The sequence below is a fragment of the Barbus barbus genome (assembly GCF_936440315.1).
Source record: "Barbus barbus genome assembly, chromosome: 19".
In the NCBI taxonomy this organism is placed as follows: domain Eukaryota; kingdom Metazoa; phylum Chordata; class Actinopteri; order Cypriniformes; family Cyprinidae; genus Barbus; species Barbus barbus.
Window position 1 is genome coordinate 21,776,078 of NC_136747.1, and position 12,653 is coordinate 21,788,730.

At 38.4% G+C, this 12,653-nt stretch overlaps 1 protein-coding gene across 1 annotated transcript; it reads left to right on the forward strand.

Moving 5' to 3' along the window:
- The first annotated feature begins 2,093 nt into the window (after positions 1-2,093).
- Positions 2,094-12,136, forward strand: LOC306884790 (thyrotroph embryonic factor-like). Its single transcript, XM_079440982.1, has 4 exons — positions 2,094-3,097; positions 6,873-7,304; positions 10,089-10,333; positions 11,273-12,136. The coding sequence occupies exons 1-4, from the start codon at positions 2,905-2,907 to the stop codon at positions 11,483-11,485; spliced, it is 1,083 nt and encodes a 360-aa protein (XP_079297108.1). The 5' UTR covers positions 2,094-2,904; the 3' UTR covers positions 11,486-12,136.
- Positions 12,137-12,653: the final 517 nt, after the last annotated feature.

Consider the following 12,653-nt stretch of genomic DNA (forward strand, 5'->3'; position numbering starts at 1 on the left):
AACAGTCTTTGTATTCTCGTGTTTTGTTTTAGAACTGTTCTCCTTTACATAATCCATATACAGATTTCCTAGTCAAATTAAACCTGTTTATCTGAAATTACAGGCAAAGTTGTGATATATTGCCCTGAAAAAGTTATAGAAATTTACATAGCGAGTTAATTTTTTTCTAGCTTTGCTCTGTTCATTAAATCACCATCTATGTATTGGTTCTTCTGAGTGCTTTTACAACATGCTTGCTTCTAAATCAGGATGAAACATAAGTCTATCTTTTGAGGTTCTTAACCTCAACACTATATTTTAAATTAATACAAAACACATTTATAACACATATATTAATACATATACATTTATAATGCCTTATAAATAGAAATACACCGGTCTCTATAAATAAAATAAATGAAATAATCCTTAATTGCATTTCACACATCTTTTTACCAGTGATTTTCCATAAACGTTTCAGTTGTTTATCACTGGTTAAACGCCTATCAAAACCCACTTATGATGAACAATTTCTATCCAATGAAATATTGAGATGAACATAACTAGAAAAAGCTATAAAAATGTCCACTACAGAAATTTCCATGTCTTTGAAACTTTTAAAAATTGATTCTACAAAGCCTAAAAATCACAATTTCAAAATGATCTCATATTTATATGTTCTCCGTGACTGCAAACGCTGAAAGCCATGGAAATTCACTTGTCAAAAGTTATGGGGGTTCACAAATGTTTAAGTTACTATCTTGTTTACTATGCAGTTGTACATCAGATCCAGAAAAATTCTTTATATCTTGCCCTTTCGTGCATACAACTTAATAAGGATCAGATGGTTTCAAAGGGACAATATCATAATTTTACACACTTTAAATTGTGCATAGTAAACCTATCAGCTGTGTGATCAAAAACTGCACCCTGTGCAAAAGAATCCCTGTGGATGGAACCTTCTTCGTATTTGTTTTCATTTTTAAACACGCAAAGGCAGATTCCATTTGATCTCTGCATCTGACAAGAGTGCCGGGACTAATCCACAAAGATCTCACCAAGCCGCCTTTGCATGTTGTTTTACTCCCATCTCACGCGGCACTAGCATGGGGAGAACTCTGGGAGGAGCGACTGACCTAGTTTTGTCCAATCGGATCTGGCGAAGGGCAGATACTGACCTACTTTAGACCAATCGCGTGAAGGAGAGGCCGCTGGTAGGTAGCGATGGCGCGTGCCTGAGCCATGTGCTTGCTACGAGGTCTAGTACTGTCCTTAAGGTACTGTGGGAACACATTTGTGTCGGCCAAACTGACATGCTCACGTTTTTTGACTTATTCTAGCCAATGACAGCTAACAACAAATTAGAGAATGAATGAATATGACGATGCTTGTTACCAAGTGTTGCAGTTTGAACTTGGTCGGACCAGACAAATGTTATTGCAATTCCAATAGTAGTCTTTTGCATCTATTGATTCTGTCATATCTGTTTACATTCGCAGGCACATTCTCAGACAATATTGCCACTGTATAGTAGGCTACTCATCATTGCAGCCCAGCAGATCTTGCAAGGCAACTTCTCATTTCTAGATAAATGATATGACGCTGTGTTACACATATGATTCGTACGGACACATTTATTATGAATAGTGTCAATTCAACGTCGTTTAACATTTTAGTGTGTCTGTAAAAACGCATTAATATGATTAATATTGTTCAAGGAAAAAGGAGGCAAGGTAAGGACTAAGTAAAGCATTTTTTTGTCATGGAATCGGTATTTTTGTTGAGAATGCTGCAAACATTTTTCAAAAAGCCAACATAGATACAAAGTATACATTTAAAAGAACTAAGCACTTTTTAAAATTCCATTTTGTCAGTGACGCGCGCATATCAAGCTTTGTCCTGCTGGATGCATGTAGCCTCCCGTTCAAATTAGTTCGATGATCTATGTAACGGCACAGAAGAGGTTAGTGAAAAACGGGTGGTCTGACATTAATATGTAAAAAGGCACAATTTCAAGTGGCCTGAGAGACTCGTTTATCATATTGTGGGCGTTGATCGAGGAGGTGTGTATAATGAATAATCAATAGCCCCGCCCTTCAGTGCCGTTCCCCCGTGAGAGGTGATGTCACGAGCGCTGCCCGTGTATGTTCCAGCTGACTCTCGCTACGATACCGAGCGCTCGCTTTACCGAGTGCCTGAAGAAGGAAAGAGAGAGAGAAAGAGGTTGCGGAGGTTAGCTACAAAATTAACGAGAGAGAGAGCAACAAGGAGGGCAGAGGAATAATAACAGCCATCAGTTTTGACCGTCACCGCTCACGTTTAATTGTTTATTATATTCTGAAGAGGGGAACCATCTTTTTATTTGCACACGGAGTTTTTTTTCCAGCTGTCTCTTGATTCGATTCAGTCTGATATTATAGTTTACTCGCAGTTTCCTGCCGACTGTGTGGGACTCAATCGTATCTCTGCCTCCATGGACGCCCGTCTAATCCAACTCATTCGTTTTTTCGGGGAATATTTCTGTCCTGGCCGCGAGGAGCACCAGTTAAATGCGATGACATACGTCAACAAATGAGCGGCGATCCTACGGAAGCTTTACTGAACGCCAAACAATCGGCACAATCTTTAAGGGAGCCTGTGCGTTTGAAGAGAATGAAGTACAACTCCGGCATCTTTCTCACTTCAGACCATACACTTCAGATTCCTAATGGGAACGCGTTAGGACTTTGAATTCGAATTTAAATGCTCATGAACTTCCATACTCACACATACACCACGATCCAAGGTTCGTTCAACTGCCAAACTCTGTGTTTTTGTACATTTCTACTTTTGATTGGAACACTTGATTCAGTCAACCAGCTCAACTGTCCAGTGATCTGAAAAGATATAAACTGGTTAAACCTGGACTAGGTGTTACACCGAGGAATGTCCAGGCCAATTTCTCAGCTATTGCCACCTGACCTTCCAGCAGGGACCAGTCCACAGCTCGGTCCTGCTAACCCTGCAGGTACCACCACCAGTGGCCACCTGAATAATTCCATGGCCAATCTGAAATCCCTTCTTCAGCTGCCTATTAAAGGGGACCAGAGAGGGAAAGACTGCTGTGCTGAGATGAAAGGTGACTCTCTCTCTCTCATCCACTAATCCACTTTTACAGTCTCTTAAATAGTGTCTCTGTTAAAATAATCTGTTATCCACAATGTAATTTTTGCTTATAGTGTAGTTAAATCATCAATATAGAGCAGCAGGAAACTTTTGTTTCCTCACAAATTCTAGGCTAATCTACCTCAGTTCTGTGCAACCAGGAAACATTTTCTATTCTTTACTCAGTCAGGCTGTTTCCTCGACTCAATGGCTAAATCGTTGACAAATGATGTGAATTGATGGGTTCACTATAAATTAAAGACCTCTCTCCTCTCTTAAAGGGATTTCTGAAGCTTCCATGGCTGCCATTAAAGGGATGCCATCCTAAAATGCATTGAGGTGTTGTCTTAATACGGATGTACACATTACTATTTGCTCAGTTGCGCACTCTTGTGGATAATACACGTCACTTCAGGTTTAGAAAGGTTAGAAGTAATCAAGAAGAGGAGGATGGGTACTGTGACAGCACTTTTAGTAAAAGGCCAATGCTGTTTTATCAAAATGTATTTGTTCATTCTTTAAATACGAGCTTGTTATTGGTAAATTTTCCAGTGTAATAATACCTTCGCTGCTGTGCTTTCTTGAAAACTCTCCCTCTTCATCGATATCCTCTTTCTCTTTCCATTTGTTACCTTTGTATCCCTCTTCCAGTTTATTGGTGGCAACCTCTTGAACATTCCTCCACTTCCCATTTGTCAGGACGCTATTGTTGTAGAGAAAAACACAGCTTTTTCCCAGCTATCTCTATGCAGTGCATATTCCCCAGCTCCATCTTCAAAAGCCCCTGTGCTGGAGATGACAGCTCAGCTCCCTGCTTCCCTCAGAAGCACTCATGCAGCACTCTCATTTGCCAGCCAGATCCCCCCCCCCAAATCTCTCACCTCTCCATCTGAGCGACAGGCAGAGAGAAAAAGACTTCCATCTTGGCCCATGGCATTCCAGCCATGTACATGACATTGTGTGTTTATAAGCCCATTGCAGCTGTGATACTGCAGCAGTTCAAGGGTCATGCACTCGTGAGATTTGTTTATTCATTAAGCACACTGTACGCCTTTATGCATGGGCGGCATATGTTTATTTGTGGAAATACGTTGGGATGCACCAGTATTAAAACAGTTTATTTTCATGTTATGGTTGAAAACCGATAAACGTCCAATTAAAATATATACTGTTTTGTCTACATAAACAAAAATAAAGCACTAAAAAGACAATTATTTTAAATGCTACAAGTGAATTTCGGCACCCAAACATTATAATGTACAGTATCTTAAAAGAATATTCATCTTGAGATTTGCTTAAGATTACATTTAACAGTATTATTAAATTATTAGTGTTTTAAAGATGGACTTTAAATGAGTTTTAGATGGCGAAGATAATCTAAATGTAAAAATAATGGACATGAGCATGCAGAATTAAGTATTCCGTATTATCCAGCAGTGTTATTGTTGTTAACTAAAGCTAAAACTACTGATAATTGTTTGTGGTAATTCAAATAAATCAACATAAAAATGACCAAAATAACTTTAAAAAAACAAATATAAATAAAAACTAATAAATATTTGGATTAAAACATTGAAATAATATAAAGATAAAAGCTAACATAAACTAAAATAGTAAAATTATTAATTACTATTCAAATAATGTGTAATTAATATTAAAATACTATGTAACTTTTTTTTGTTAAAGTTAACAAAATTTCTACAAGTACGTCATTAATCAATCTTCCAAACCGTGTTTTTGTCTTATCCTTAATCACTACAGAATGTCTAAATTTATTTTCAGACTATTCTTCCGCAAGACACATGCAGTTTTGTTTATCAACCACTAGAGCTCCAAAAGTTGCATAGTGTACCTTTAAAAATCCTGAATCTTGCTGATAACTGTTAGGGTACTGATATATAATGCATCCCTTGAAATTTTAATTTGCACAAAATTTGAGCTTTGTGCTATGGTAAATTAATATTTTTTGTGTGTGATTAAATCCAGAATTTTGCAGATTTTCTTTCCAATGATATACAGCCTGAATTCCGGAAATGTTGGGACGATTTTTAAATTTGAATAAAATGAAAACTAAAAGAATTTTAAATCACATGAGCGAATATTTTATTCACAATAGAATATAGTGAACATAAATGTTTAAACTGAGAAATTTTACAGTTTTATGCACAAAATGAGCTCATTTCAAATTTGATGCCTGCTACAGGTTTCGAAATAGTTGGGACGGGGGCATGTTTACCATGGTGTAGCATCTCCTCTTCTTTTCAAAACAGTTTGAAGACGTCTGGGCACTGAGGTTATGAGTTTCTGGAGTTTTGGTGTTGGAATTGGTCTTGCCTGATATAGGTTTCCAGCAGCTGAAGAGTTCGTGGTCATCTTTGACGTATTTTTCATTTAATGATGCGCCAAATGTTCTCTTCAGGTGATAGATCTGGACTGCAGGCAGGCCAATTCAGCACCCGGACTCTTCTACTATGAAGCCATGCTGTTGTAATAGCTGCAGTATGTGGTTTTGCATTGTCCTGCTGAAATACACAAGGCCTTCCCTGAAATAGATGTCGTCTGTAGGGGAGCATATGTTACTCTAAAATCTTTATATACATTTCAGCATTCATAGTGCCTTCCAAAACATGCAAGCTGCCCATACTGTATGCACTTATACATCCCCATACCATCAGATGCTGGCTTTTGAACTGAACGCTGATAACATGCTGGAAGGTCTTCCTCCTCTTTAGCCAGGAGGACACGGCGTCCGTGATTTCCAACAAGAATGTCAAATTTGGACTCGTCTGACCATAGAACACTTTTCCACTTTGAAACAGTCCATTTTAAATGAGCCTTGGCCCACAGGACACAACGGCCCTTCAGGACCGTGTTCACATAGGGCGTCCTTTTTGCATGATAGAGCTTTAGTTGGCATCTGCAGATGGCACAGTGTTTACCGACAGGGGTTTCTGAAAGTATTCCTGGGTCCATTTAGTAATGTCAATGACAGAATCACGCTGATGAGTGATGTAGTGTCATCTGAGGGCCCAAAGACCACTGGCATCCAACAAAGGTCTTCAGCCTTGTCCCTTACGCACAGAGATTTCTCCAGTTTCTCTGAAACTTTTGATGATGTTATGCACTGTAGATGATGAGATTTGCAAAGCCTTTGCAATTTGACGTTGAGGAACATTGTTTTTAAAGTATTCCACAATCTTTTAACGCACTCTTTCAGAGATTGGAGAGCCTCTGCCCATCTTTACTTCTGAGGGACTCCGCCTATCTAAGAAAAAATGTATTGCTTTTTCAGCCCTTTGATGCCCCCGTGCCAACTTTTTTAAGACCTGTAGCAGGCATCAAATTTGAAACGAGCTCATTTAGTGGATAAAAGTGTAAAATTTCTCTGTTTAAACATTTGTTATGTTCTCAATGTTCTATTGTGAATAAAATATTGGCTCATGTGATTTGAAAGTCTTTTATTTTTCATTTTATTCAAATTTTAAAAACTTCCCAACATTTCTGGAATTCGGGTTGTATATGCAAATTTCTCTCTTAGTCCTCTCCGCGCCATCTGGTGCATGAGGCAACCTGTTGTTTCCGTAGCAAAAGGTTTTTAAGGGGTTGGGTTGCTAGCCCCACTCCCAAGCCTCCTCGTTTCTCAACCGGGCTTGGGACCGGCTACGGCGGAGATGTATGCTAATTTATTTATGATAAAATAAAAAAAGTGAACATATTTGATGGATTATTGTTCTTTTTGCCATCCTCAGATAAAGACAAACCTCTGGACTCTGATGAGGATTCATTGGGTGGAGCTGGGGGCATGAACGGTGGGAACGGCACCCTGCGTTCCACTAACCAGTCCGCCTTCCTCGGCCCATTGCTATGGGAGCGTACATTGCCATGCGACGGCGGACTGTTCCAGCTACAGTACATGGACCTGGAGGAGTTCTTGACGGAGAATGGAATGGGTTGTATGCCATCAGGAAACACCTGCAGTACGGCTGCTCAGGTCCCCTCCCAGAGCACACAATCAGCCGTACCCAGCCAGAGTTCCCAGTGCCCACCGTCTTCCTCTCCGCCCTGCTCTTCCTCCGCCTCCTCCATCTCTTCTCTCTCCTCATCGTCTTCATCATCCTCTTTACTGGGACTGGACGTGCCACAGGGCCCTGGACTGCTGGGAGGTCCTGAGTGTCTGCATGGTAAGAACGTTTTTCATTCTAATTTATGAGGAATCATAATGGCTTGCTAATGGTTTAGTTGCTGTATACTGTGGTTTTAATGACCTGTCTAAAATAGTTGCATATCACAGATTGATTAGTGTTTGTCTGTATGACAATGTTATTTTGTTTCCTCCACTTTTTGGTGTATTTTAGTGTGTGCATTGGTGTGAACATGAGCAGGACAGTATCAGCGACTTGTGTAGACTGCAGTGAGGCATGATGGGATGTCTAAAACTGTTGGCCTCTGAAGCCCAGGGCAATGCAGGCTTTGAAGCTTTAAGGGCACAGCTGTGTGTGTGTGTGTGTGTGTGTAGAGTGGAAATGTTTCTTTACAGCATAATCATCAGAGCAGATAATAACCTCATGTAATATTTGGGGAAGCACCAAATTGAGCTTTATCAAGCTAAAGAAATCCTAACTAACAATGTAATGGTATTAGTGATTGCACATAGTGCAATACTTCTAATATGTCTTTAGTTTTGGACATTGTTAAATTGAAACTAATATAAATTATTGTACAGTATTCTGCTCTGTATTACCAAAAAGATGCATTTGAGTTTTCAAAATACTGAACAGAATGAGGGAGAGAGAGGATCTATTGCATGTTTTGAAATCTTTCTATCTCTCTCTCTCCCCCTCCCTCCTGCTCTCTCACACGTTGGGGCCATGTGCAGTAGACTTGTCACGTGCTGATGCAGAGAGCAATGGAGAGAGAAACTGAGGGGAAAGAACGGACAGGGGAGGAGACAGAGGGGCAAGAGGGATAGAAAGAGAAAGCTAAAATATATAAGTTTTAAAATATAGATAGATAGATAGATAGATAGATAGATAGATAGATAGATAGATAGATAGATAGTGAGAAAGATAGATAGATAGTGAGAAAGATGCATTGGTTTGAACAGATAGATAGATAGATAGATAGATAGATAGATAGATAGATAGATAGATAGATAGATAGATAGATAGATAGATAGATAGATAGATAGAGTGAGAGATGCATTGGTTTGGATAGATAGATAGATAGATAGATAGATAGATAGATAGATAGATAGATAGATAGATAGATAGATAGATAGATAGATAGAGTGAGAAAGATGCATTGGTTTTAGATAGATAGATAGATAGATAGATAGATAGATAGATAGATAGATAGATAGATAGATAGATAGATAGATAGATAGATAGATAGATAGAGTGAGAAAGATGCATTGGTTTAGATAGATAGATAGATAGATAGATAGATAGATAGATAGATAGATAGATAGATAGATAGATAGATAGATAGATAGATAGAGAAAGATGCATTGGTTTGAATAGATAGATAGATAGATAGATAGATAGATAGATAGATAGATAGATAGATAGATAGATAGATAGATAGATAGAGTGAGAAAGATGCATTGGTTTTAGATAGATAGATAGATAGATAGATAGATAGATAGATAGATAGAGTGAGAAAGATGCATTGGTTTGGATAGATAGATAGATAGATAGATAGATAGATAGATAGATAGATAGATAGATAGATAGATAGATAGATAGATAGATATAGTGAGAAAGATGCATTGGTTTTAGATAGATAGATAGATAGATAGATAGATAGATAGATAGATAGATAGATAGATAGATAGCTTGCTTTTGTATGGCAATATAAACACTGTATGTCATTGTGTGTGTGTTTGTATAGCGTGTACTATGTGAATTGTGCACACAGCTGTGTCTCTTGTTTATGTCTCCTCCCGCATAGAAAGGAAGAGGCCCAAAGGACAGCTGGTCTTGTACATGCTCATGGGAAAAAACACTTTTTTTTTCTCCCTTGCTAGATTTCAGATAGATGAGGATTAGTACAGGAACTGGACAATACATTGGTTTGGTGGGAGCATGCTTTATGTAACTATCTTCCTATATCACTGTGTGTTGTCTTAATGAATGAAAAACAAATCTTTGGCAGGCCTCCTGAGTGCTCAGGCTTAGACGCTCATTATTAAATTACAAAGAATTTGATTATGTTTACATGAGCAAATTGGGCTTTCGAGAGCTGTTTTAAGTCTGAAGCCGGATTGTTCTGTTGATGAAATAAACAGAATTATCTTATTTCAACATTTACAGGCGATGTTTAAAAGTGCATACGACAGCAAATGCTACTTGCATATAATTAGCTCTTAATTATATGTGTGTATCCTAAAATACATTATATCTGTGTAAGAAGTTACTCAGGAACAATTTAAAGCAGCAGCTCAGAACAGCTAAAGCAGAAAAACTGCCATTACAGCTAATGTATCATAATTAACGTCAAGTGCTCGCCTTCCAATCGCAGCGTTATCAGCTGCTCTAAAAGCATATTTCACACTGACAAGAGGAAGAATATATATGAGAAGTAAGCAATGTAAAGTGCTATAAAGTGCTGGAAAACGAGGCCCAATGAATTTAAACGATCTTGGCCGTGAACACAATGTGAGCGTTTTCAGGGTCAGATTTATGGTGTTTCTCTGGATGTTTATAACATGAATTGAAACTGCAGGTTGGCTTGTCGACCTTGCCTGCCAGCTGCAGAAATTGGCAAGTGTCCACGTTGGCTTTTGGCGGAACCTTGTGGCTAAAACCAGCCACTGCATCTAGTCAGGGACCTCTTGTATTGTTCATAATCCTCTTTGCTTTTAGCCCAGACGCGTGGTGTTTTCATCTGTCTGGTAACATGTGGTCTGCGACATGTGAGAGACTCTTTTTTTTTTTTTCCTGACATTTCTTTTTTTTTCTCAACAGGGGCTCAAACTGTACCACCTGACCCTTCTCCGAGCCCCTCCTGCCCACCTCCGCCGGTGGTGCCGCCCACCAATGTGGCTGATGTCATGGTGAACTTTGATCCCGACCCTGCTGACCTCGCCTTGTCCAGTGTGCCAGGCCAAGAGGCGTTCGACCCGCGCAGGCATCACTTCACAGAGGAAGAGCTGAAGCCTCAGCCCATGATCAAGAAGGCCCGAAAAATGCTGGTGCCAGATGAACAGAAGGTACTACAGATCATTTTATTTGTAGAGACTGTTTGCCAAATTTCTTATCATGCTGCTGGCAAACATCTATGAATAATCAATTAAATAAATCAATGAAAATTAAATATTATAAAAATCCCTAAAGGATCATATACAGTTTTAATCAGCAGCTTAAGAGTCCATTTTATAAAAAACATCAACTGTATTGTTATAGTAAGTTCTGTGCTTGAATAAGCCGCTGTTATTCTGATTATTACATATTACAATAGATAGATAGATAGATAGATAGATAGATAGATAGATAGATAGATAGATAGATAGATAGATAAATAAATGATTGTTTTCCAAATTCCAAATTGGCAAGACGTCTATGACAATTAAAATTAAATATTATAAAAATCTCTTATAAAAAATTTCAAGCATATTGTTATTAACATTGTAAAATTCTGTGCTTAAATAAGCCGTTATTGTTCTGATTATGATATATTATAATAAAGGATGCACTGATATTAACATTCTAGCTGATATTTAAATTCATATGAAGCCAATAATTATTCATTATTATGGTAAATAACAGGTAAATGGCCAATGTTAACATTTTATAACATTTGGTGTAAATAAATTAAAAATAAAACACATACATTTTAAATGCTAAGTGAATTCATATATGAATTTATTTATGTATAGATTGAAAAATGGATATTCATTTTACGAGGATTACATTTAATAGTGTAATTATTAAATTACTTGTTTTTGGGAGCATAAATTTTGAGCATGACGATAAAGCTAATCTAAATGTAAGATTTGGTGGAAATTAGCATGCACAATTAAATATCGAATATCAACTGATATGATTAAAAAATGTAATATTGTCTAATAATAACCCATATGGTACTCTAGTGTCATGTATCTTTAATTATGATCTGACCCTTTTCCCCAATTTTTTTTTTACCTCGAAAGGATGACAAGTACTGGAACCGACGCTTCAAAAACAACGAAGCAGCAAAGCGTTCTCGCGATGCCCGCCGACTGAAGGAGAACCAGATTTCCGTCCGAGCGGCGTTCCTGGAACGGGAGAACGCCGCCCTTCGTCAGGAGGTTGCCGATATGCGAAAAGAGCTGGGCCGCTGTCGCAACATCATCAGCAAATATGAGAGCCGCCACGGAGACTAATGAAAAGGAGAAAGGAAGAACAGAAGGAAGAGAAAGACACAATTACTGATTTTGAAATAGCGATTCAAGGACTGTTCAACTCATCCTGGAATAGCATTTTCTCATAGAGTTTGCTTCAAATAAGCACTACGATACTCTGTTCACTGATTTACATTTCTTTCCGTACGTGCAGGGATCGGTTGAATTAGCTGGTGTGGTGCTTGGTTGAAACAAATACTTGAAAATTGTGGTTCAAAGTTGAGCAGCCCCAGCACGAGGGATGTGCACAAGGTCTACCTGTACTGTAAGCACAAACGCATTTCATAAGCATCGGCTCTTCTCCTACGATACATCCCGAACCTTGACTGAGGATGTGCAATCCAATTTCTCATAAATACTCACGGATTATAAAAGCAGATCATTTATAACGTCACGTAGCCCTTGTGAACATCCTCTTTCTATACGGGATGATTTTCTCAGAGAGAGAGCTATACAGGAGGTGGTAGAGATGTAATTTTTTTCTATGACAAAAAAACATTGTATATTTTTGAACTGTTAGGGTCAGCTATAATAGAGTAGATGAAGAGGCGGAGGAGGGAACGCGGATGGTGGCGAGAGCGCGAAAGAGATTTTGACAGGAAAACTGTATATTTTTATACTTGCAGAAGCAGGCAGGCGATGAGATTTTGGAAATAATCTTTTTTGTATATTTTATATATGGGTGGGAGGGTGCGGGGAGCTGGCCAGAAAGAGGGCTATATGAAGAAAAAGTCAGGATCGTTATCATTAAATGATAGTTTTTTCAACATCAGGCGCAGTCAGGCTGGTCAGGAAGAACAAGACTAAAGGGACGGATGTCAATAAGAGTTACAAAAAGAAACGGAGCTGATGAGAAACTAAAAATAGCGAACATGAAAACTGTATAGTTTCACATTTTTATCATGGGTTTGTTCGAGCACTTGTTTTGGTATCTTTGATTCCTTTTCTTAAAATTCAGTGTGTGTGTTTGTTTTATCCTGAGGTGAGAGAGAAAGAGAGAGAAAGATGGCATTACATCCTGTCACTATGTCTCAGGAGTCGCGAAATGTGTACAAGATTTTTCTGTGTATATATTTAAATGTTAAAGCAGATACGTCCACATGCACAGACACACACACACACACTTTTGAACACAAACTGGACGTGGGTT

Bases quoted from the DNA above. Each gene is read 5' to 3' on its own strand.
- LOC306884790 (XM_079440982.1), top strand. From the start codon at position 2,905: ATGTCCAGGCCAATTTCTCAGCTATTGCCACCTGACCTTCCAGCAGGG. The intron at 3,098-6,872 runs GTGACTCTCTCT...TGCCATCCTCAG, and splicing joins CTGCTGTGCTGAGATGAAAG to ATAAAGACAAACCTCTGGAC. The intron at 7,305-10,088 runs GTAAGAACGTTT...TTTTCTCAACAG, and splicing joins AGGTCCTGAGTGTCTGCATG to GGGCTCAAACTGTACCACCT.